General features: G+C 50.2%; 1 protein-coding gene across 8 annotated transcripts in view; it reads left to right on the plus strand.

Annotated features, from left to right (window-relative positions):
• Positions 1–22,909, plus strand: part of TNIK (TRAF2 and NCK interacting kinase) — a 376,119-nt gene that overhangs the window by 302,439 nt on the left and 50,771 nt on the right. For 4 of the 8 annotated variants that reach the window (XM_026007747.2, XM_026007749.2, XM_026007748.2 and 1 more), the window contains exons 13-18: positions 6,651–6,761; positions 8,290–8,376; positions 9,408–9,596; positions 16,751–16,915; positions 19,244–19,483; positions 20,529–20,635. In XM_026007747.2, coding sequence (XP_025863532.1) covers positions 6,651–6,761; positions 8,290–8,376; positions 9,408–9,596; positions 16,751–16,915; positions 19,244–19,483; positions 20,529–20,635 — 899 coding nt within the window. The remainder of the gene's footprint in view (positions 1–6,650; positions 6,762–8,289; positions 8,377–9,407; positions 9,597–16,750; positions 16,916–19,243; positions 19,484–20,528; positions 20,636–22,909) is intronic. The other 4 variants (XM_026007750.2, XM_026007754.2, XM_072752228.1 and 1 more) reach the window with 1 other exon arrangement.

Raw genomic sequence — 22,909 nt, forward strand, 5'->3', positions numbered from 1 at the left:
GATGAACAGACTTGTGAGGTCACCTAGCCTGCTCCCATGCTGAAGGTTGGGTTACGGTGACTTATATTCAAGGTCATTTAACATTCACTCATTTGTTAGAGAAATATTTATTGAGACTGTGGTCTAAATGTTTGGGTTTTTTTTTGTTTTTTTGGGTTTTTTTATATTTTTTTTAATTTTTATTTATGATAGTCACACACACAGAGAGAGAGAGAGAGAGGCAGAGACACAGGGAGAGGGAGAAGCAGGCTCCGTGCACCGGGAGCCCGACGTGGGATTCGATCCCAGGTCTCCAGGATTGCGCCCTGGGCCAAAGGCAGGAGCTAAACCGCTGCGCCACCCAGGGATCCCTAAATGTTTGTTTTTATGGCAAAGTGGGACCAGAGCCTAGTCTTACTATTTCTGATCCAGTGTTCTTTGCCCAGGCCGTATGGCCCCTCTTACCTACCCCCTCCTCTCCCGGTGACATGTCACTGCAGCTATGGGATATTCATTCTCAAACATGGGTATTACCCCTGAGTCTATATATTGGGAAATGTAATGCATATAATAGATGGACCCAGAGCCCCAAATCTATAGGACTGTCATGAAAACAAGATTCAAATTCAATCTGAACATTCAGTAAGTAGAAAAAACAGCCAAGTATCCCATCTGGAATTTCTTAAGGATATTGAAGAAAATGCTGATGGTGGTAGGATAGATGAGGTATCTCCTGCTCAGTGACTCCCTGCGTACTCGGAACTGCGCTTCCCATTACCTCTCCAACCACTGGAACATTCTTCTAGGTACCAGGGCTGGGAAGTGGTAGGGCATGGAGTGGAAATAGCATGGAGTCAGACCAACCTGGGCTCGATTCCAAGCTCCACCATCTTCCAGCTGTGTGACAAGGAACAGTTTACCTCTTAAGCCTCAATTTGCTTATCTGTAAAATGGTAATAAAGTGTGTAGTCATATTGTGAGATTTAATGAGTTGAAGCATGTAAATCACCCAGCCAAGCAAACACCTGACACCCATAGACACTGCCTGATACGATTTGTATTCATTTCATGATCATCCCTCAACTTAGCATGTGGCCATTGACAAGGCAATGAACCTTCTTTAGAGTCGGAAAGGAAAATACAGAAAATGACATCTGCCTCACTGACCTGACAGAGCTAACGTGAGCCTATAATTAGAATAGTCAGTGATGCAGTACTTTTTTAGGTAAAAATAATGCCATACGTACAGATTTTAATCCTGTACTTTTTTCCCAAAAGGTTCCATGTTGTAGAATGATGGGTGAGCTGCATTTAGCCACATTTGCTCCGGTGCACTGGATGATCTTTTATATTAGGAAGGAGACTGTGTTGTTTCCCTTCGGTGCCAGCCAGTTCTACGCGGGCCATCATTGCTCACTTTCACAGCCCTTCAGTGAGAGGGTGTGGTGGGATCAGAGGGAACTGCCCCCATTGCTGTAAAAACAACTTTAACCACTTGCTCAGGTGATATCAACAGAGGTGCCACCTTCTTAAACAAAGAACCAAATTACAAGTCTAAATTTATTGTTTATCTCCTTTTCATCTTTCCAAGAGAGGTTTTGAGGTCATAAAATCTGTGGAGAACCAATATTTTTTTTTAATTTTTTTAATTGGAGTTCAATTTGCCAACATTTAGCATAACACCCAGTGCTCATCCCGCCAAGTGTCCCCCTCAGTGCCCATCACCCAGTCACCCCAACCCCCTGCCCACCTCCCCTTCCACTACCCCTTCTTTATTTCCCAGAGTTAGGTGTCTCTCATGACAACCAAGATTTATTTTTCATTTGTTTGTGCATAGCCTTTGTGATTTTTCTTTGTTCCAGAAAGAGGACGTAAGGTTGCTTACAAGGATTAATACAGCAACTAAAATTCTTATAGAAGAGAAAATTAAGTAGAAGGGATTATAAAGCAGAAGAGAAAAACAAGACAAAGCCAGGTAGGGTCATTTAACAACATGGTGCCCCCGGGCACAGGTGCCTGAAGGGGGCCACCAGTCTGACTCTGAGAACCCTAGCCCCTGAGAAAAGAGGTGAACTCGAGTGGTTTGAGATTCACGTTGTCCATTGGATACAAGTAAATGTGTTGCTCGAGCCAGCTTTCTGGGATAACTGAGAACCTGTACATTTGCCTAGTCATGGTTGAGTAGTGCTGCGAAGAATGTGGGACGCGATGTTCCTCCCACAAACACAGTGCTTAGCTTTATTCAGCTGTTCTGATAACATTGTGAAGTGCAGGGTCTGGCCCGACAGTTCATCAAAAGTCACTTCTACGAGAGCCAGAGCACCCTAGTGGAGTTCACACCTTTCTGCTGGTTAAACTTAATTTAAAAGGATCATTTAAAAAAAAAAACAAAAAAACAAAGGAAAGACAGATCAACACCATGGCTTTTGTGATGACCAGCCATGAGATTATTTGTTTCAACTTTAATAAGAATTGAATACTTAAGAGTTAAGGTGATATTGTCTTGCAAGAATTTATTTATTTTTTAAATTTATTCATGATAGTCACAGAGAGAGAGAGAGAGAGGCAGAGACACAGGCAGAGGGAGAAGCAGGCTCCATGCACTGGGAGCCCGACGTGGGACTCGATCCCGGGTCTCCAGGATCGCGCCCTGGGCCAAAGGCAGGCGCTAAACCGCTGCGCCACCCAGGGATCCCTGTCTTGCAAGAATTTAAAGAGCCAAAATTCTGCATAATCAATTTGGGTGTAATGGATAACCCTTCCCCTGAGCAAGGGAACAGGATTATTTCATTTGGGTAAACTGACCAATTCACATCCTTGAAATACAACCACACAGCCTCCACTCGAGGGAGCCTGAGGGGAACACCCTGGGGGAGAACCAAAACTACTCTAAACAAAATTATTCTTTGGGAAGATCCGTAGAAGACAGAAGGACAAGAAGACCTCAGTGACCTACTCCTATAGAGCAAGGCAATAATACTGATTTTAGTCTGGAAAATTTTCAGAGTGGGTATTATCAGTCATCCCCCAACCAGGGGAAAAAAATTTAAGAAACTTATAAAAACCTATTGGATATCTAATTTAAGTGATACAAGATGTGGATGGAAACATACTTCTAGGTAGTTCAGGAAAGGTGGGGCATTGGTCAAAAGTTTTAGGACAGTTGGTGTAAGCCATTCCTTTTTGACAATAGGACCGCTGTCAACTGTATGCATGATTTAAATGAAATTTAGAAATGGTTAGATTCTTATTCCCTTGTTTTACTTTCCCGCCTTTCTTTAAGATGGCAAATAGATGCCATGTCAATGCTCTCGGTTTAGAAAAATACTCTCAGGGGAAGCCTGGGTAGCTCAGCAATTGAGCATCTGCCTTCAGCTCAGGGCGTGATCCCTGAGCATCAGGCTCCTGGCAGGGAGCCTGTTCTCCCTCTGTCCATGTTTCCACCTGTCTCTGTGTGTGTCTCTCATGAATAAATAAATAAAATCTTTTTTAAAAAAAGAAAAGAAAAGAAAAATACTCTCGGGCCTTGTCTATGCTCAACACAAAAGAATATTCTGGCCCAGAAAGGCATAGAAGGGTGGAGGGGTTGTCTGAGGCTCTGCTTGCCTTTCTCCTCTCTTGCAACCCAGTTTACTGTATTAAGTGCAACAAAGATCAGTGGTATCAGGGACGTACTGGGAGTTAGTGGGAGATAAAAAAGTGGAGTGGAACAGAGATCCTGCCCACAAATAGCTTTCAGCGAGATTGTAGAGTAGGTAAGACACACTCAGATAACCATAATTTAAGGCACAATGTGATATAAACTTTAAGGTTTGATGAGACAGAAAATGCCTCCAAGGAAATGTAAGATATTGTGTTGTCCTCTTTTGCCCCAAATTTCTTCCTTGGGTCAATCCAAAGAACCTTCCGTGTCCCTGCCAGGTGCCCAGCCACACGTGGGGGGCTGCGGGTCCAGCGGGAATCAAGCACAGGCCTTCCCTCAGTGAGCTGCTCCTAGCGGGCGTCATCAGAGCTTTGTAGAGGTGAGGTGTCTGCTTGAGGCCAGGGACCCGGCCTTTGGTATGTCCCCTCAAATAGCCCCACGCCCAGGAGGAAAGAGAGCAAAGATTTTTCCGGGAAAGGCATTGACGTTGAAACACAGCAGCTGGAAATTGGCAAGGTGCCCTCAGAAGGTTGGGCAAGTGATTTATTTTTCCAACCTCGCCACAGGAACCGAAGCCCCGGCAGATGCCTCCATGCGTTAGCGGCAGCTGATCTGAGTGAGATCATTATTAATTATTAGTCACTTCTGAGTGTCTTTCTCAGAAACTACAGACCCTCTTGAGTTGCAATCAATACTGTGTACACCTTGCACAAGGAACCTGAGTGGCATGTAATTATAAAACAGTATTGATTCCCGGCAAAGGGGTTGAAAATGTACAAATCCTTCACATAAAAATCAGCTAAATCTTCAAAAGCCTTGATTATTTTATTTTTTTGTCCAGAAAGAGGCCAGTGGTGGGAGTAAAAAACTTGAAATGTTAGCTAAAGTAGGGCTAGTTCCTGCCAGGAGCCAGATCTGTACACATAATTATTCTATCCTCTGCGCTGGCATTGATTCACTTGGGTTGAGTGTTGGAAAGATCTCTGTTTTGGGTCTGTAATCCAAATTATTCAGGCAGTTCCTCTGATGATGTTTTCTACTCGCATCTTCCGGTATTATTTTTCTGTAAAACAAATAATTACACGTCTGGAGCTGGACTCATCCCCATCCCCCAATATACCCCTCGTTCCTTTCCCCAAACCTGCGTTTCCTCCTGTTTCAAACCGTCTGCCCTGCTCCTTGGCCAGGAATTTCCCTCACCCTCCCAAGCCCCATAGTCCCCAAATCCTGCCTATTTTATTTTGGCCTAATTCTAATTTCTCCTTCTAAGTTGGCGTCCACTCCAGTCCTGTTAGAAGAGCTGGAAATCTGGGTAGCTTTGAGTCTGTCTGCGTTTTGGCTGCGTCACGGTTCCCAGCCGTGAGTGTGAACATGGGTCCCCCGCTGCCTTTGCCTGACTCATGGGTGCCCCGTGTGCCCTGTCATTTCTGGCTGCACCCAGAGAACGGCCTCGCTCTGCACTTCGGCTTCCAGTCTTGCCCCCTCCCACGGCTGTCCGGAGGCCCCTTGAGAACGCAAGTCGGGTCCTGGCATTTGACTGCAGAACGTCCTACAGTGGCTCCCTATCCCCTACAGTCTAAGGAGGACGAGTAATTCTTGATCTCCAACTTGATCCCGAGTCTCAAAAAATTGTAGCTCACCTCCAAGCGTCAGAGGTCACTGGAAGACAGCAGGCCCGGGGCTTGCAGGCGGGAGCCACCTTAGGAAGGCCTCCCCATTCGTGGGCTTCTTTGGCGTTTCCAACGTCTGCTTGGTTTAGCTGGGCCTGTGACGGAGAGCTTTTGTACCAGAAGGTTCTTTCCCTGGTTGCCCTAAGCTCGCTTGTCAGTGTGATATAGGCCCGGTCCATTCTGCTTTGAGTAACTCCCATCTTCTCAGCCGGGCAGCGAAGTGCTGTTGAGAATGTTAAAGGGGAATGAGCCCCTCGCATGGATTCCCCCAAACCTCATATTCGAGGAAGAAGAAATCCTAATGCCAGTATAGGGCTGCGGCCCTTCTCCAAAGGAGCACGGGTGGCATGTAGTGTAGGAAGACACTTTGTGATGTGTGAGCGTCCTGTGCATTTTGGGATGTTTGGCATCCCTGGCCCCTCACACGAAGTGCCAGGCATGGCCTGTAGTCCTAGAGACGAGAGAAGAACTCCCCCAGGGCCCTGCACATTCCCAGTGCTCCAGGGGTTGGGGGACGGTACTGTCCCACCGAGAACCGTTGGTTCCTTAACTACCCCGAGATGGGCTCCCTTTCCCAGAGCACGAGGAAGAGCCCGATCGTTTCCCGTCTATCACTGCTGTTGCCTCTTCATCTTCTGTGCTTTGAAATCAAGCTCCGCCACCGACTGGGGGGCATGACCTGCAACAGGAGGGGGACCTTGGGCAACTGCCGGGTGTCTCCGCGCTTCCGTTTTCTCATGGGGCCTGGGGATGGTAATAGTAACCTCCACGTCGGCAGATCTTTGTGACCATTAAGTAAGGCCGAGCACGAAAGGCCTGTCACCCCGTCGGCTGTCCTGATGCGCGTGTAAGGGTCTCACTCGGTGAGAAGTTGAAATGCACACGGACCGGAGAATACTCCAGAGAGTAAAGAAAGGCAGCGTGGGGTGGCGGGTGGGGTGGCGGATGGGGTCAGAGGCAGTGAATTCTGGCCACTAACTCCCGAATGGCCTCGAGCAGGTCACTTGATCGCCTTGGATCCTGCTTTCTCTCACCTGTGCAATGTTTGTCCTGCGCGTGTCAGAGACCGGGTGGCGAGCTTTGCCCACGCGTGTAGGACCCGCAGAATCTCCTCAGCGGTTTGCTGACATGTCACATGTCCTATGTCCCCGTGCGGCGGGGGCCTCCTGCCCCTGAGTGGAACCCCCGGCCCCATGGGGGGGGTGCACTGGGCGGGAGCCCCGGGGGAGTAAAACCCGGGGAGCCTATGGCACGGGCCGCGGGGACCTGCGTGACCCCGGCTTGCTCTTGGTGCCCCCACCGTCGGAAGGCCCTGCACCCTGTGCCCCCCTCACGCTCCCCTGCTTGTGGCCCCGCAGCAACAGCGGCGGGAGAAGGAGCTGCGGAAGCAGCAGGAGCGGGAGCAGCGCCGCCACTACGAGGAGCAGATGCGGCGGGAGGAGGAGAGGAGGCGCGCCGAGCACGAGCAGGTAGGCACTCCTGAGCAGGTGGGGGGGTGGGGGGTCCCCGGGACGGAGCTCCTGAGCCAGCCACCCTGGGGGGGTCCCTGGGGTCCCCGGGACAGAGCTCCTGAGCCAGCCACCCTGGGGCGGGGTGGTCCCTGGGGTCCCCGGGTGGAGCTCCTGAGCCAGCCACCCTGGGGGGGCGGTCACTGGGGTCCCCGGGATGGAGCTCCCGAGCCAGCTGCCACCCTGGGGGGGGTCCCTGGGGTCCCTGGGATGGACCTCCTGAGCCAGCTGACCTCGGGAGTAGAGGGAGGTCCCCGGACGGAGCTCCTGAGCCAGCCATCCTGGGGGGGTTGGTCCCTGGGGTCCCCGGGTCAGAGCTCCTGAGCCAGCCACCCTGGAGGGGGGTCCCTGGGGTCCCCGGGATGGAGCTCCCGAGCCAGCTGCCACCCTGGGGGGGGGTCCCTGGGGTCCCTGGGATGGACCTCCTGAGCCAGCTGACCTCGGGAGTAGAGGGAGGTCCCCGGACGGAGCTCCTGAGCCAGCCACTTTGGGGGGTGAAGGGGGGTCCCCAGGACGGAGTGCCTGAGCCAGCTACCCTGGGGGGTCCCTGGGACGAAGCTCCTGAGCCAGCCACCCTGGGAGGGGGTCCCCAGGGCGGAGCTCCTGAGCCAGCCGCCAGGGGGTGGGGGTGGGGGGTTGGAGGGGTTTCCCTGGGAAGGAGCTCCTGAACCAGCCACCCTGGGGGCTGGAGGGGGGTCCCCGGGAGGAAGCTCCTGAGCTGGCCACCCTGGGGGGAATCCCCGGGAGGAAGCTCCTGAACCAGCCACCCTGGGGGTGGAGGGGGGTCCGCGGGACTGCTCATCAGCCCACTCCTCTCGCCTCTTCCAGAAGCAGGACGCACAGCCCTGGCGATGCCCACTGGTGGCGATGCCCGCGTGGCACCTGGCTTCCTGCCGGGCCGAGCCTTCTGACCCACCTTGATCTTGGGGTCCCCCCAGCCCCGGGGGGTGGTCCTGGGAACGTGGCCCCGAGGCCCGATCAGCGAGCCGGCCCAGCCGTGGCTTCGGAAGGGCTTTTCTGTTCGCACAGCGTAGGGCCGAGCGGGTGCGGGGACCTGGGTGCGAGTGACGGTCACACCCCAGCCTCTGCGGGCCCTCCTGTGACACTCGCGGGCTGACCACAGCCCACGAGGATTCCTTCCCGCCGCGCACAGGAGCCCCTGGACCCCTGGCCTTGCTGCGTGGGGAGCCGGGGCGGGGGAACCTGCGCTGGAAAGCTTTCGACTGGCCGCGTTCATGAGAGCCGCGAGGCCTGGGGCTTTGGGCCGCCAACAAGGGCTTTCGCTTCCCTACTTTCCCCGTGTGGTGAGAGGACGTGTCTGGGTATATTTTGGTTTTTGGTGTTTTTTTGTTTTTTTTTTTTTTTTAATTTCCCTCCTTCCTTCCACACTTTCCTTGGCAGCTCTTGTCACCTTTGAAATTACCGGTTCTTTTTCTCTCTCTCTCTCCCTCCTGTGTCGCTGTGCGTGCTCTGCTGCCTACCTCTCCAGGAGTACATCAGGCGACAGTTAGAGGAGGAGCAGAGACAGTTAGAGATCTTGCAGCAGCAGCTACTGCATGAACAAGCTCTACTTCTGGTAATGGGAAAGCCGAGGGCCAGCCACCTGCTCTGTGTTCCTCCTGCGTGTGTGCGCGTGTGTCCTTGTGTGTGCCCCCTAACACGCCGGTCCTGGGAGGGGGGGTCCTCCGAGCCCCATGGACCTCCAAAGGCTCGTGGGAGCTTACTACGTTTCCTGACCTAGTTTGCCACCCGAATACATGTGAGGCACCTGGAGGCATCCCTTAGTGCCTCCTTCTTTTTGCGAAACTTTCGCACGAATCCGGGCGTATTACCAGTTGGGGCTGTTTTCGAGACCCACCGTGTTTATCGCAAAGTAATTTTTAAGGTCATTTGCAACGTGCTGGAATACAATCACAGCAAAAGGCACCTCTTCTGTAGGAACCCACTCAGCTCTGCAGTCATATTTCATCTGCAGACTATTAGTTTTACCCTTACGATGGGAACATTTTGTGTTCCCTGCTCACGCGGCTTCCACTTGAAGTGCTTTTTTTATTATTATCGCACTGCTCTCCAAATGAGCTTCTTGATGTATTTTTTTTTTAACTGAACTTCTTCTTCAGCGGCACTGTGATATTTTTCAGCCTCTGCATATGCTTGCCAATGGCCTTCGTTGGACCAAGTTTTGTTCAACGAAAGAGGATTTGAGCAATACCTGTAGCTACTCACTTAGTTTGGGGCTTCATTGGACATGTTTGAATGGTTTGGTTACTAAATCGGGAAGTGGATGGCTCCCTGTAGGGGTGGTGCTGACCATCCAGATGTCCTCATTATTGCTACTCTCTTGGTCACAGGTCAGGGACAAGTCACTTTGCAATGGGGGGTGTGCTGCAGGGATTGCCACGAAGGCAAGAGTGTTTTCGTGACGTGCTAAGCCCCGGCTGGAGCCTATCTCTGTAACACGCCCTGACATCCTTCTGTGGTTCTGTTGGCATTCAGGCCTCGTGTTACCATCTCTCTGGGCTCCACTGCATGCTTCTCCGGTGCCGGCCAGTGGTTTCCATATGGTGATTTGGCCCTTTCTCTGCTTCTCTTTCCTGGTCTGGATAGGAATATAAACGCAAACAATTGGAAGAACAGAGACAAGCAGAAAGACTACAGAGACAGCTGAAGCAAGAGAGAGACTACTTGGTTTCCCTCCAGCACCAGCGGCAGGAGCAGAGGCCTGTGGAGAAGAAGCCACTGTACCATTACAAGGAAGGGATGAGTCCTAGCGAGAAGCCAGCATGGGCCAAGGAGGTAAGTGCTCCAGCAAGTGTAGCCATGTCCCGCCGGCCGGGCTGGTGGCTGCGGTGAGTTGACCCAGTAGAAGTAGAGAATTAAACTAGTGCGACGCCACTGGAAAGCGATGCCTCGTGAGCAGTGCATGCTTTGCTTTTGGAAGAGCCATAGTATTATTTCTGTAGAGAATTGGCAAGGCACCTGAATCCATTAGTGATTTTTGTTTTTCAGGGATTTTGGTTTTTTTTTTTTTTTTTTTTTTTTTTTTTGGTATCTTCTTGGATACAGGGGATTTTTGTAAACAATAACAGGAAGTAGAAAAGTCACTTTTGTCGTAAGGGTCCGAATGAGTTTGCAGCGTGAGGATATTTAATGACTTCCCCCATGAAAGAAGATGATTCAGTAAAGACTTAGGGAATTTTAGGTATAATCATTTCCTGTCTGTACCTAGACCCTAAAAGTGATCGTTAGCACTGCCGCCGACTCTCCCTTGTTCCGTTGCGGTGTGAATGGAGGCACAGTTGGTCTCAGACCCGCGGTTGTGGCGACTGCTTTCAGGATCAGAGGTCATTGCTAGTTCTTTTGCAAGTACTTCCAAAGCCCTGGTTCTTCATTTGCTCAACTACTAGAGTAAGGGCGGATTTTTAAGAACTCGGCCTTGTGATGAGCTATTTTAAAAATCTAATTTAAAACTCTTTGGATGGGAGGAAAAAAGGTGATGACCCAGTGGACAGAGCAAAAAAAAAAAAACAAGATCAGCCAAGCTTAACAACCTTCCCAGGAGTCGCTGTGTCAGTCTGTGTGCTTAAAACCCTGGTTTTCAGGTCTGTCATTGTTTGTGGCACCCAGTGATTTCCTTTATTTCCTTGTAAGCATAGCCAGTCATTTAAGAGGATGTTTGTGGTATTTTGTATTTTCTTCTAGTATCTTCAGGTGCTAGAGCTTATTTCAAGTTATCTAGAGTACAGTCTTACCAGAACTAGATTTCTTACCTAAGATCCCATTTTTATAAACATATTCCCGTCTTTTTATTTTTTTGTTCTTTTACATATATATATATAGAAAATGCTTGAAGTGATGTCGCCCCAATGTTAACGATGATTGTTTAAGGGCAGCACAAACAATTTTTTTCTTTGAACTTTCTTGTATTCTCATATGTTGCTTAAATCTTTTATGGTGATCGTGTGCTATTTTTACAGAAACCAAACTTTTTTTCTTTTAAAACTTAGAAAAACGGAATCTGTAGAGAAAATCGTTTGATTCCACATAAAGAATGTTTTTGATCACTTCCCTTTAGAGTCTATAAAGATGATTTGTATTTACCTGTGTCTCTAACAGCTGCCTCTTTCTCTTAGATCAATAACTCAATTTTGTGATCCTACTCCCAGGTACAGCACCGACCCTTTAATAACCCACCTGTTCTTCCAGCCAAGCAGAATCACTCTGCTGTTAGACAGCAGCTGATGTGCGTCCTGGCTGGCAGAGATGTGCCACCTTCTTCCACTGCTAAATCGTTTTCTGGCCCTGCCAAGTTGAAACCCTCAGCTAAACTACACTCACAGCTCCTGATCATGGCAGGTGTTCAGAAGGCTGAGAAATTAGGCTCCGCTAAGCTAATGCCAGTAGCACCTGCAGAGATTAATGATGCCAGATCAAGACTCCTGTTGGAGCATCACTCACGGAAGAAAGGTGGACCAGCTTATCCTATTAGAGTTGGTCTTGAAGAACCCCTGAAGGCTCAGGAAGCCTGGAGGACCACAGTGAGATCTCCACGGCGATCTCGCTCCCAAGGATGTAGTCCAACTCAAGAGTTAGGGTCTAAGGTCGTTTGTGTGTCTTCCCCCAACATCTTCAAAGTGACCAGCCCCAAGTTGTCCATCACTGCAAGTAAGGAGGGCCTTAGAGACTCCTGCGGACCTCGGGGCAGGAGGGGCATGAATTCATGCATCCTTCCAAGTGCCTCAACACCTCTAAGAAGTGCTGCATCGCTAAATGACCTCTTCTTGATGCATGACCACATGGCCCTCGGTGCTCCCAGCCCCAGGCATGAGTCTAGGAGAGGCGCACCCACAGACCCCACTGGAGAAGATCGTGATTCTTTGCAAAACATCCCAGAATCCCTCCTTACCCCCATGCAGTTCCCTCATGTGCAAATGTTCCAGCAAAGGGGGAGAAGCGCGGAGCCGTTCCCACGTCCTTCCTTCCACCTCTACCCGGCACATTCTGATGTGAACTTAACCACTTTGACTTCATGGTTATCTAGTTACTCTTTGTCCTCCTCGCTAAGTTTCCCGGCCTATCCTCTCTGTTCGGAATTAGGTCACAGTTCCCGAGCTTCCGGAAGTCGTGGCATTCCTGGAGGCCAATCTCTGCAGATACCATCAAGATGGTTTCCTAGACCTTCTAATTCCTCTGTGCTTCCTGGCCAGGCTCCTAGCAGTGAAAGAAACACAGCAGTTGGTCGTGCAAACAACCCAGCTGTGTCAGCAAGCACTCCCGATGTGAGGTTCCCCGGCCATCATAAATCTGGGCCACCTCTGGTGGGTGACATCTTCCAAGGCCTCTGGCTTCCTAGCAGCTGGCACTCTTCTTTGGGCTTCACGCAATTCTAGACGTGTGTGGGAACATTCTTTGGGGATTCATCTTTAGTCCTATCCTCCTGGGTGTGGTTAACGTAATCTGGCTTCCAACTAACCAATCTATTCATGAAACCGTTCCCAAGTCTTAGAGTGGGTGTTCATATTCTAGAAGAGAGATGAAACATTTAGATCATTGGATAAGTGATGGGCTGAATTTGGAACTGGAGGGACTGGTACACAAATAAGAACAAATAATTGTCTGCTTTGGTTTGATTCATCATTCTCTTAACACCCACTTCTTAAAATGGGAAGAAAAATGGGTGTGAGGATCCTGGTCTCCTTGACCTTTTTAATGCTTCTCCGAGCAGCATATGAACTTCTCAAGCATTATTTAAAGGTTTCTTTCCCTATAGCAGTGAGGTTGCTGGGGCTGAAAGTAGCTAGACAACAAAATACATTTCAAAACTTTAGATGTGGACAGAATTTCAAGCCCAGCCGAATCTTACTCATCAGCCAAGAGAAAGAACCTGAGTTAAACTCTCTTTAGCAGTTAGAATAAAAGGTACCTTTCTTTTTCAAATGCATCCTCTCCCAGGGTCTAAAATGGAAGTGATCCTTGCCAGGGACGAGGGGCCAGCGGTGCCCATGCCACGGGCTCCTCCCCCTGCAGCCTCTGTGACTTGTACCTCAGCTCTCTACCTCCCCCCCGGGATGGTTTGTCCTTCTTTGGTTACTTTCTCATCCCCTTATTTCTCTTCCTTTTTTTTATTTTTCAAACCGACAGTTTCTCGGCAGCTGCTGTGATGGTACAGTGCCTCACCCTCGGTGATTTTGTTGCTTCACTTTGTAAAACGTTAGGTCATCGTCGCATTTCGCATGAGCTTTCTCATTAATCTTTTGGATGTAATAAGAAGAAATGAAAATACTCCTCTGCACATCTTGTCAAGCTCTTCCCTCCCTCCTTTGACGGAGAGCTTTGTCCCGATTGTCACACTGACTGTGATTTTCAGATTTGGGCCAGAGAGGAACCTTCCGGTCTCTATGGAAAGGGGCGAGGTCAAGGCATTTTCACCCCTTGCAAATTCTCGGCCACTTCTGGATTGGGATGGAAGTTAGATTTGTTTGGTAAAAATATCAGTATGATATTCTGTTAAACATCAGCAGGAAAAACAAAAAAAAAAACAAAAAACAAACAAACAAAAACCATCAGCAGAACCTGGAGGTTGTTTTTTCTCATTGTCACTTTTTGAAAGATGGAGATTCCTTTTCTTATAATACCTTTTTGCTTATAACGGAGCAGATTCCTTTCCTTAAAATAGCATGTGGATGGGCCTGGCAGTAATTGCGCGTGCCCTCCCCCCCACCCCCGTATTTTTTTAAATCTCCATCAACACGCTGCTGTGATTGAATGCTGTCCCCACATGAATACTGTATGAGATTGTATTTTAATTTTTTTCAACACTCCATCATGTTCTTACTCTGTGATGCATTCCAGTCATCTGGCCATGGTGTAATTTGGCAAACGATGGGCCAAGATGTCTCTTTATATCTCATCAGCCCGTTGGACGCTGAAATCCCTGCATGTAAGAACCCCTCCACTTGGTTTTCCCTACTCTACACTGATGTGGGGTTTTTTTTCCCCCTTTTTATATGAGTCATTTTACATATGAGGTCCCAAATTACCATTTAGAGTTTACAGCTCTGCTCCCTTCTTTCCACGGTTTCTGCTTCGCTCTCTTAAGATCTGGCATGAGAGAGACCTGGGAAGGAGTAAGAAGTTTGAGTTCGAGTTCTCCCACCGCCGGGCTGGGGGGCCGGGACAAGTCTTGTAGCCTTCCCGAGGTGCAGCTTCCCCAGCTGCGCGTCCTGCCTCTCGGGAATGCCCCCGGGCCATCGCGTATGTGAGCGCGCCATGGAAATTCTAGGCCCTGTGCAGATACAATGAAATACAGTCTTCAGCACAGTCACGTTTTGTTTCCAAGGCCACTGTCACCCACCAGGAATAAGTGTTTTGCCTCTGTTGTTTCTGGTTTGGATTTCACAAGGGCAGTCCACATGCAACCCCATGGCCTCCACCCCACTCCCCTCCAAACCCGTTACCTGCCTGTGAATTCGGCGCCTCACTTTCCTGCCCTGTTCATTTCCCACGTGGCTCTGGAGCCGTGTGGCCTGTGCTAAGAGTCCCCCCTTTACTGGAACCTTGCTGCTGGCTGTTGCCAAAAGGATTCTTCGTCTCAAAAAAGGTTTCTTTGCTCACGGTGGCATCCTCTTCGACTCCGTCCCCTCAAGGCAGACTTTTTCTAGTGCTTTCAGAATGTGCTGTCTCTAAGTGTGTTAAAACTGAGGGTGTTTTATAGCTTGAAAAGATAATAATAACAGCAAGTGTTCTCCACTCTTCCGGGGAAGTAAGCAGATGGCTAATATTTGGCCGAGTCCAGTGGTCTGGAAGTCGTCACTTTCTTTTCAAGGACACTAGTATTTAGAAGAGAATACAGTGCATGGCTTAGTCTGAGTTTATCTGTCTTTGTGGGACTTTCTCTTCTTCATGGTCTCAGCTCAAACCTGGCTTTTTTATTTTTTTGCTCCGTGCAGTGGTCAAATAATTACTGCTGATGTAATACTTTGCACACGCGCGTACGCAAAGTATACACGTTCTGGCTTTGGGTAGCTAACCTGGTTTGGTGTGTGGTGAGCTCTGGGACGTGGAGTTTCTTTTTTTGGGGGGGGGGGAGGATGTGGAGTTTCAACACCAAAGTCCACTGGATGCCAATCGTATGTACCCTGCACAGCTATGGTGGGAGAGGAGATGTTGAGTTCCCCCGGGTAGAAGCGGGGGCACGGTTTTCTATTCTTCAGCCCCCCTCGTTATGTTAAGACGTTTGCAGTTAATATAAGCACCTAATAACAGGCTTCTGTATCTGAGGCTGAGTCTGCATCTAGAAAGATTTAAAATGGAATAGGAAGGATGGGAAAGAACAGCTCTTGTGGATTTTTATTTCAAATCAGGCAGTGAGGTGAAGAAGGCGCCCCCTGGAGACGGGTCTTGGCCTGCAGGTGGGCTCCCTGGCGGGCACTTGGAACCCTCATCAGTGAGTCAGCAGAAGGGGGGTCCGGCTCACACTGCAGGGTCACGGCGGGGGGCGCTGCCTTGGAGGTTTGGAATATAGGGCTGCCAAACTGACCCTACAGAAATAAAGGGCAGGAGGAGATTGATCTGAAAGCAAAGGCCTAGGCCTCTTGAAGCTGTCGCAGATCTTCAGTCGTGCCTCGCAGTGTCCGTCGTGTTCATCTAAATCTCCATGGGAGATGCCCTCCTTGACAGTCTGCAGGCTCCAGATGTGGACAGGGGGTGGGGGTGTCCTCCCACGGAGGGGCGCCCCCCGGCCCGTGGGCCTTTCCTGGGGAACACTTCTGCTCAGGCCCCTGCCTTGGGCCGAGACAGACTCCGCAAGAAGGGGGATGACGAGGGAGATGAAGTGGCCCCGGAGGGCAGCCGGCAGGGAGACAGGAGCGAAAATGCAGGTCACGCGTGGACGGGCCTGGGGAGAGTCCAGGCCGGAAGCGGAGCAGGGAGATGAGGGGAAAGAAAGGGCCCTAAAGAGGGGGAAGGAAACGGTGCGGGAAGTCCGCTGAAGGGAGGGCCGCAGCCCGTGGGGGCCCTGAGGAAGGGGTGTGGGCGCCTCCTCCAGGCAGTCCGCCTTCCCCGGGCACCCGATGCCCCCACACCGCCCTCGGGCTCCCTGGCGGCTCCACAGCCTGGCGACCCGTTGGCAGGATGAGAGCCAGGCAGCGCGGGAGAGACTGCTGGGGAGGCCCAACTCCGGCCGGCGGCCCTAGCGCAGGGCCCGGCAGCACGGGGTGATGGCTCCCGGCTCGGGGCAGGTGGTGGTGTAAGGTGGGACTCCTTCCCGAGAGACCCAGAGAGAGAGGGAGAGAGGGAAGGAGGCTGAGACCCAGGCAGAGGGGGCAGCAGGCTCCATGTGGGGAGCCTGTCGCGGGACTCAATCTCGGGACCCCGGGGTCATGGCCTAGGCCGGAGGCAGGCGCTCACCTGCTGAGCCACCCGGGCTGCCCCCTCCTACTTTTGTTTGAAGAAAGGATCTGCCTTTTATTTTTTTTTTTAAGATTTTATTCATTTATTGATGAGAGACACAGAGAGAGAGAGAGAGAGAGAGAGGTAGAGACACAGGCAAGGGAGAAGCAGGCTCCATGCAGGGAGTCTGATGGGGGACTCGATCCCAGGACCCTGGGTCATGGCCTAGGCTAGAGGCAGGTGCTCACCCGCTGAGCCACCCGAGCTGCCCCCTCCTACTTTTGTTTTAAAAGGATCTGCTTTTTTTTTTTAAGATTTTATTTATTTATTCCTGAGACACACAGAGAGGGAGGCCCCTGTGGGGAGCCCGCGCAGGACTCGATCCCAGGCCCCCGGGGTCACGGCCTGCCCCACCCCCACCCCCGGGGCCCCAGAGAAGAGCTTCTCCAAAGGTGCCTGCCGCAGAGCAGGTGCGGGGCGTTGAGGGCCGAGGACGCAGAGCAGCCTCCCGCCGGCCCTCAGGCCTGGGTTGTGTCCGTCTCGTCTGCTTTGACCTCCAGGTGGAAGAGCGCTCGAGGCTGAACCGGCAGAGCTCGCCCGCTATGCCGCACAAGGTCGCCAACAGGATATCCGACCCCGCGCTGCCCCCGAGGTCCGAGTCCTTCAGCATCAGCGGGGTGCAGCCCGCCCGGACGCCGCCCATGCTCAGGCCGGTGGACCCCCAGGTACAGCCCTTGGGTCCTGCACCGCGTGTTCGGGGAGGCGCCCCGGAGCAGGGGACTGTCCCCGGGCCCCACGGGGTCCAGGGCCCCCAGGCTTAGGGCAGGCCCCAGGGGATGTGGGGCGGGGGGAGCACTGAGAAGGGAGCCAGCACCACCCTGGGCTTTGGGCGCACCGCTGGGTCAGCCCTTGGGCAGCGGCCTCCCTGGGCACATGGGTCAAGCAGGGGCGCCGAGCCCCTTAGGCCGAGGTACCGGCCACGGCAGCCTCGGGGTCATAGGTGAACAGCTGTCTCTTGCTCCCTGCGATTTGGGCGCAGAAAGTGTAAATGACCCTGGATAAAAATGTGGCTTCTAAGCCAGTGGTTCCCCAAGGGTGCTCATAGCACCCTCAGCATCAGCGTCACCCGAGAGCTTGGTGGAAATACGGATGCCCGGGGTCCCCTCCCACCTATGGCCTCACACCTGTGCCGGCCCAGCCCGGCCATCTGGGGCCCTTGAGGCCCCCCCCCTCCCCCAGCCCGCAGAGCCCCAGCTGGGAGCTATTTAAAAAAAGGAAACCGTTCCTCTGCTCCAGGACAAGTCTCTGGGAGGTTTTAGAGGACCTCTTGGCCGGTAAATACTAAAAATTAAAAAAAAAAAAAGAGTGGAATTTTATGAAAAGTAAAAGTGATAGTGCAGCCAGTTTCACCCAAATGTCTTTGAAGACTCTTGAGTAGGTTTCTGTTTTGTGCTATGTTCTTAAAACATGCCCTGTTTTCATATTAGTATTTAGTATATTAACATCATTATATATATGTTATATGTATTATATAATATATATAATGTTATTTTATAACATTAATAAAAACCTGATCGATTTAGAGGTCTTTTCTGGTGGAAGCATAACATTCACCTGAAGCAGACCTTGAGGGCTTTCTCTGAACTCTAATTAATGACACTTCAGGTTTCAGACCAGGGAGGGTGTGAAGAAGCTAGGGCAGGGCTGCTCCAGGGATAAGACCTCGGGCTAAAGGAGCAGGGCCAGGCTGGCGGAAGAGGGCTGCGGAAATGCTCCCCAGTGGCCTGGCATCGAGAGTTTAGACCGAAGAGGGTCTGCTAGGTCCCTTGCACAAAGCAGATACTGTGTTAGTGTTTATTGACTTAATAGTTTAATTTAGAAAGTCCCCTAGACGTTTCGCCTGCCGAGATTTATTGACCACATTCCACATGCCAGGCACAGTGTAGACTGAGAGATGCCATCCAGACACGGCTCCTGTCTCCAGGGAGTCGGACTTTGTGATGGGGGAGGAGACAGTAACAGTTAAGTGTGAGTGGTGCTAATGGTCAAGAACACTCTGAACTCCTGATCTTACTGTTTTTTAAGATTTTATTTATTTATTTGAGAGAAAGGGAGAGAGAGCAAGAGAGGGCATGAGCAGGGGGAGAGGGAGAAGCACGCTCCCCAGTGAGCAGTGAGTCTGACGTGGAGCTCGATCCCAGGACCCTGGGATCACACCCCGAGCCAAAGGCAGACGCTTACCCGACTGAGCCACCCAGGCGCCCCTGAAAACTCTTGATTCTAATGATTTGTCTTAAAGAGCCACATTTCTACCAAAAATGGCATGTCTTCCCTACACGAACGACATGAATGCGTGCCAGCATATGTGACTTTCCCCCTAAAGGAACCATCCTGGTGTGGATGGTAAGAGCCATCATGGGTGGTAAGAGCCAGCTCGCCGGAAAGTGGAGTAGCGCGGAGCTAGATGTCTGGACCGTGAGGTGTGTGAGGCTTCCGAGCCAGGCTCCAGCAAGTATTAGCTGTGAGATCCAAGGTGTTACTTCACCTCTCTAAACCTTCCATCCTCACGTGAAAAACGATGAAAATGATTGTGTCCGCCTCGTAGTGGATTTAGTGGGTTCATAAGAAGTAAGGTGATCCGGAACACTCCTTGTTTTACAGAGCGATAGCACTCTCTAAAGCCCAAGTTGAGGGTTTCGAAGGAGGAGGTGTATCATATTAGAAGAAAAGTGCTTGTAAACATATTATACTGCTGGTCAGTAAGTGTCCACTGAAAAATTGCTATTATTGTCCTCACACCTATTTCACAGACTTCTTAGCGGGCCCAAGTGAATCGCTTAGTTTTTGCCAGGCGCCCTGGGTCCGGCCTACACATGGCTGTGAATGGGAAATGTGGAAGAGCTTCCAAAAGCAGGTTGGAGACAGCTGTGATGGGCTCCGTGTACTCCAGCGCTTGTGCTCTAAAATTTTATTTTCCCTTCCACTGAATGAAGGTCCTAGTAGATCTGCTTTTTCTTCTAATAATGTCGCTACCGTGTTGGTTTGACGTTTAGATTCCACATCTGGTAGCTGTGAAGTCCCAGGGACCTGCCTTGACCGCCTCCCAGTCTGTGCACGAGCAGCCCACCAAGGGCCTGTCTGGGTTTCAGGAGGCCCTGAACGTGAGCTCTCACCGCGTGGAGATGCCGCGCCAGAACTCGGACCCCACCTCTGAAAACCCTCCTCTCCCCACTCGCATTGAGAAGTTTGACCGAAGCTCTTGGTTACGACAGGAAGAAGACATTCCACCAAAGGTAAATAGGCTGGCGGGCCTCTCTCCGGGTTCCTGTCATCATCAGCCTCGTTTACGATGACTATTGCTACGTCTCCTCCAGCACTTCCACAGCAGTGAGGAGCAGGAGAATGCCAGAGCACCACCCCTTCTTAGGTTTGGGTTTTTCCCCCTCCTGGTTCCCAAGCTAAGACTTGGCCCTTGTCAGCTAAGCTAGTAATGATACATTTTCCTACTGTGTGTCTGCTGGTGTGCATACAGTCTTTTTGAAGACCCTGCCAGGATTTTCAATATTAATCCTGTTTTGTATCACATTTGCAAATCGACCTTCCAAAGCACAGTGTTGGGGGGGGGTGTTTTTAATTAATGACTGCAAGTTGATTAGGAAGTGGGAACACTTAGCATCCATTGAAGTAATTGCTCTGAGCTCACTGGCATGTGGCTCATGTCCCAAGCTGTAGCCCGGTACCCTCGTTTCTCGCCAGGTTTCATTATTTCCTTATCTGTTTATCAGTTAGGGTGGAGCTCAGCTTATCTGGATGATTCTCATCTGATGCAATTTCCAATGATCAACTGAGTTAATGGTATCCCGGAGAAATTTCTGGTATCCACCACTCGTACACAAGCAAAGGTGGTCAACTGTTTTAGCCCAGTGAATCAAAATAATTAGCTTGGTCTGCTTTTTAATTTGTTTTTAAAATTGAAGACCAGGGGGTGGTGGAAGGGGAGGTGGGCGGGGGGGTGACTGGGTGACGGGCACTGAGGTGGGCACTTGACGGGATGAGCACTGGGTGTTATTCTGTATGTTGACAAATTGAACACCAATAAAAAATAAATTTATTAAGAAAAAAATAAATAAAATTGAAGACCATTCTCCTTTATGATCGCTGAATGTGCCTCGGTGCCTTCTGTGTGGTTTTGTTTAGGGAGTTAAATCTTTCTCTGAAAAATGAACATTATGTCTTTCCCATTTCTGATAGTTTCTGTAACTCCTGGTAAATTTTAGGAAAGGAGCCTATTGGAGCTGTTTCGTGGAAACTCTTTCTGAATCCTGCTTTTTCTTTCAGGTGCCTCAAAGAACAACTTCCATATCCCCAGCATTAGCCAGAAAGAATTCTCCTGGAAATGGTAGTGCTCTGGGGCCCAGACTAGGATCTCAACCCATCAGAGCAAGGTAAGGCGAGAAAGATGGTTTCAAGTGAAGGAAAAGGCCCCCACCTGTCATTGTCATTATTGCTTTCCTAAAAATCATCCGTCCTTTTTTTCACTTCAGAGGCTTGTTGATGGGCCATTTGGACTGTAAGCTCTGGTGGGGCCAGAACACATGCCTCTTATTTCTGCGCCTTTCACAGAGATCAGTGAACAGTGGAGGCTCTTGAGTGAATGAGGGAGTGGGTGAAGAAAAATGAGACCGTGCAGAAGCCAAGCCGGTGTACCTCACTTGACAATTTTAAAAACTGGGGAGTAAAGTTGCAAATATAAGTCTGGTTAAAACACCCCAAACCATTACCTCAGAGACCCTTTGGCAAAGTCAGCAGAACAAGATGGCCTGGTTAGAGGTGATTTTTAATGCCCTGGGAGCCAGTAACACATTACAAAGGCAGGGGTGCCCGGGTAGCGCGGTGAGTTGGGCATCGGACTCTTGATCTTAGCTTGCATCTTGATCTCCAGGTCGTGAGTTCAAACCCATGTAGGGCTCCATGCTGGGTGTGGAACCTACTTTAAAAAGAAAAAAAAAGGGCATTACAAAGTCATTGCCAAAGAAGCGCATCAGCGGCCATCTGCAGAGAGCTTCCTAGCTTGGCACGTTACAAAAAGACTTTCTTAGCAGGAAATCACCTCCTTGGCATTACGGAGGGTCACTCAGATACAGTTCTACCTCCACCGTGGCTCTGTACTCTTCTAGAATTTTCCATCAACAATGGATATTCCTGGGGATCCCTGAGTGGCTCAGCAGTTTAGTGCCTGCCTTTGGCCCAGGGCACGATCCTGGAGTCCCGGGATCGAGTCCCACGTCGGGCTCCTGGCATGGAGCCTGCTTCTCCCTCCTCCTGTGTCTCTGCCTCTCTCTCTCTCTCTCTCTCTCTCTCTCTCTCTCTCTCTCTGTCTATCAGAAATAAATAAATAAATCTTTAAAAAAAAAAAAAAAAACAATGGATATTCCTACAGTCAGGAAACTGCATCCACCTACCGGCTGGTGTAGAGGTCTCAAGAGAATCTGGAAAGTAAACAACATCTTTACTGTATCTGAGCTGGTTTTATGTGGCAACAGACACTATTTGCTGCTCTAGTTTGTCGAGCTTCCCTCTGATTTTTTTCATGATGAATGCACCGCTTTTTAGGATCAACCGAAATAGCAAATGGTCTCTGCTGAGACTATAAAAAGAGTGAGCTTGGGCAGGCTGTTGCATTGTTCTCCCCTGTGTTCATAAGAGGAGGCCTCTCCCTTGCTAGTAAGGACGAGAGGCTGGAATGAAGGAGAGGATTATCTGTGCCTGCCTCTAATATATGGAATTTTGATATAGTGCGGCTTTAATTTTCCTCTTCACGTGAAGAGCTTTAGGAAGAGGTCAGTCCACAATAAATAAGATGGAACTGTACTAAGAGCATTAATCCCTTTAGGGCAAAGAAGTTCGCCCGTTCTGGGTGGGATTGCCACTGGCAGGAGGCTCTGCATGAGCCATTTTTTCCCAGGGACTTGTCAGCCTCACCCCGAGCAGGTGTTGCTAAGCAGCACTGAGAAAGTCCAGAGTGTGCTGTGACCAGAGCGAGAGGAACAGCAGCCCTGGGGTTGCCGGGGTGAACTTTGTCAGATCCCCCTCTTCAAGCAGCGGTGAGCCCCCGATTATCGGTGCTTCTTATTCCTCTGGACCTGGGCCCCAGGGCTCCGTTCATCAGATCAGTTGCTTAGAATTTTAGCTGCTGTAAATCAAGCCTCATTTCAACTCTAAGCCTTTTTCCCTCCTATCACCAGAAGGAAAGCGCACTATCATTATATAATCAAATAAAAAGCAGCTCTTTGTTCCCACCAAAGTGTTATTTTAATGACGTTAGGTCCAAGATAGTTGGCTTTTGATGGTCATTGGCTTGTAAAACATGAGCTTTTCCCCCTCAGAACCACTTAAGTTTGTTCTTAGTCCAAAGAATGCGGACTTTGTGAGACAGCTAACATTTCTCTGCTTACAGAGAAGGGAGGGAGGGAGCTAAGGGGTAATAATTATTTACCTACAGTGAAAGTCAGAGGGATTGTCGGGGAGGGCCCTGGAGCCTCCCCATTCCTGCCGCGTGCAGTAATCCTACTGAACGCTGCTTCTTGCTGTCCCCCATCTCCAAGTGACCAGCACTTAAGATGTGAATCAGACTTTGCAACTCTAGATTGGATTGCATTTTTTTAAGTTTCAGGATTTGGCTTATCTACTGTGATAGATGTAATTTTTAGCTCATGATT

This window comes from Vulpes vulpes, chromosome 3 (genome assembly GCF_048418805.1).
Source record: "Vulpes vulpes isolate BD-2025 chromosome 3, VulVul3, whole genome shotgun sequence".
Lineage (NCBI taxonomy): Eukaryota > Metazoa > Chordata > Mammalia > Carnivora > Canidae > Vulpes > Vulpes vulpes.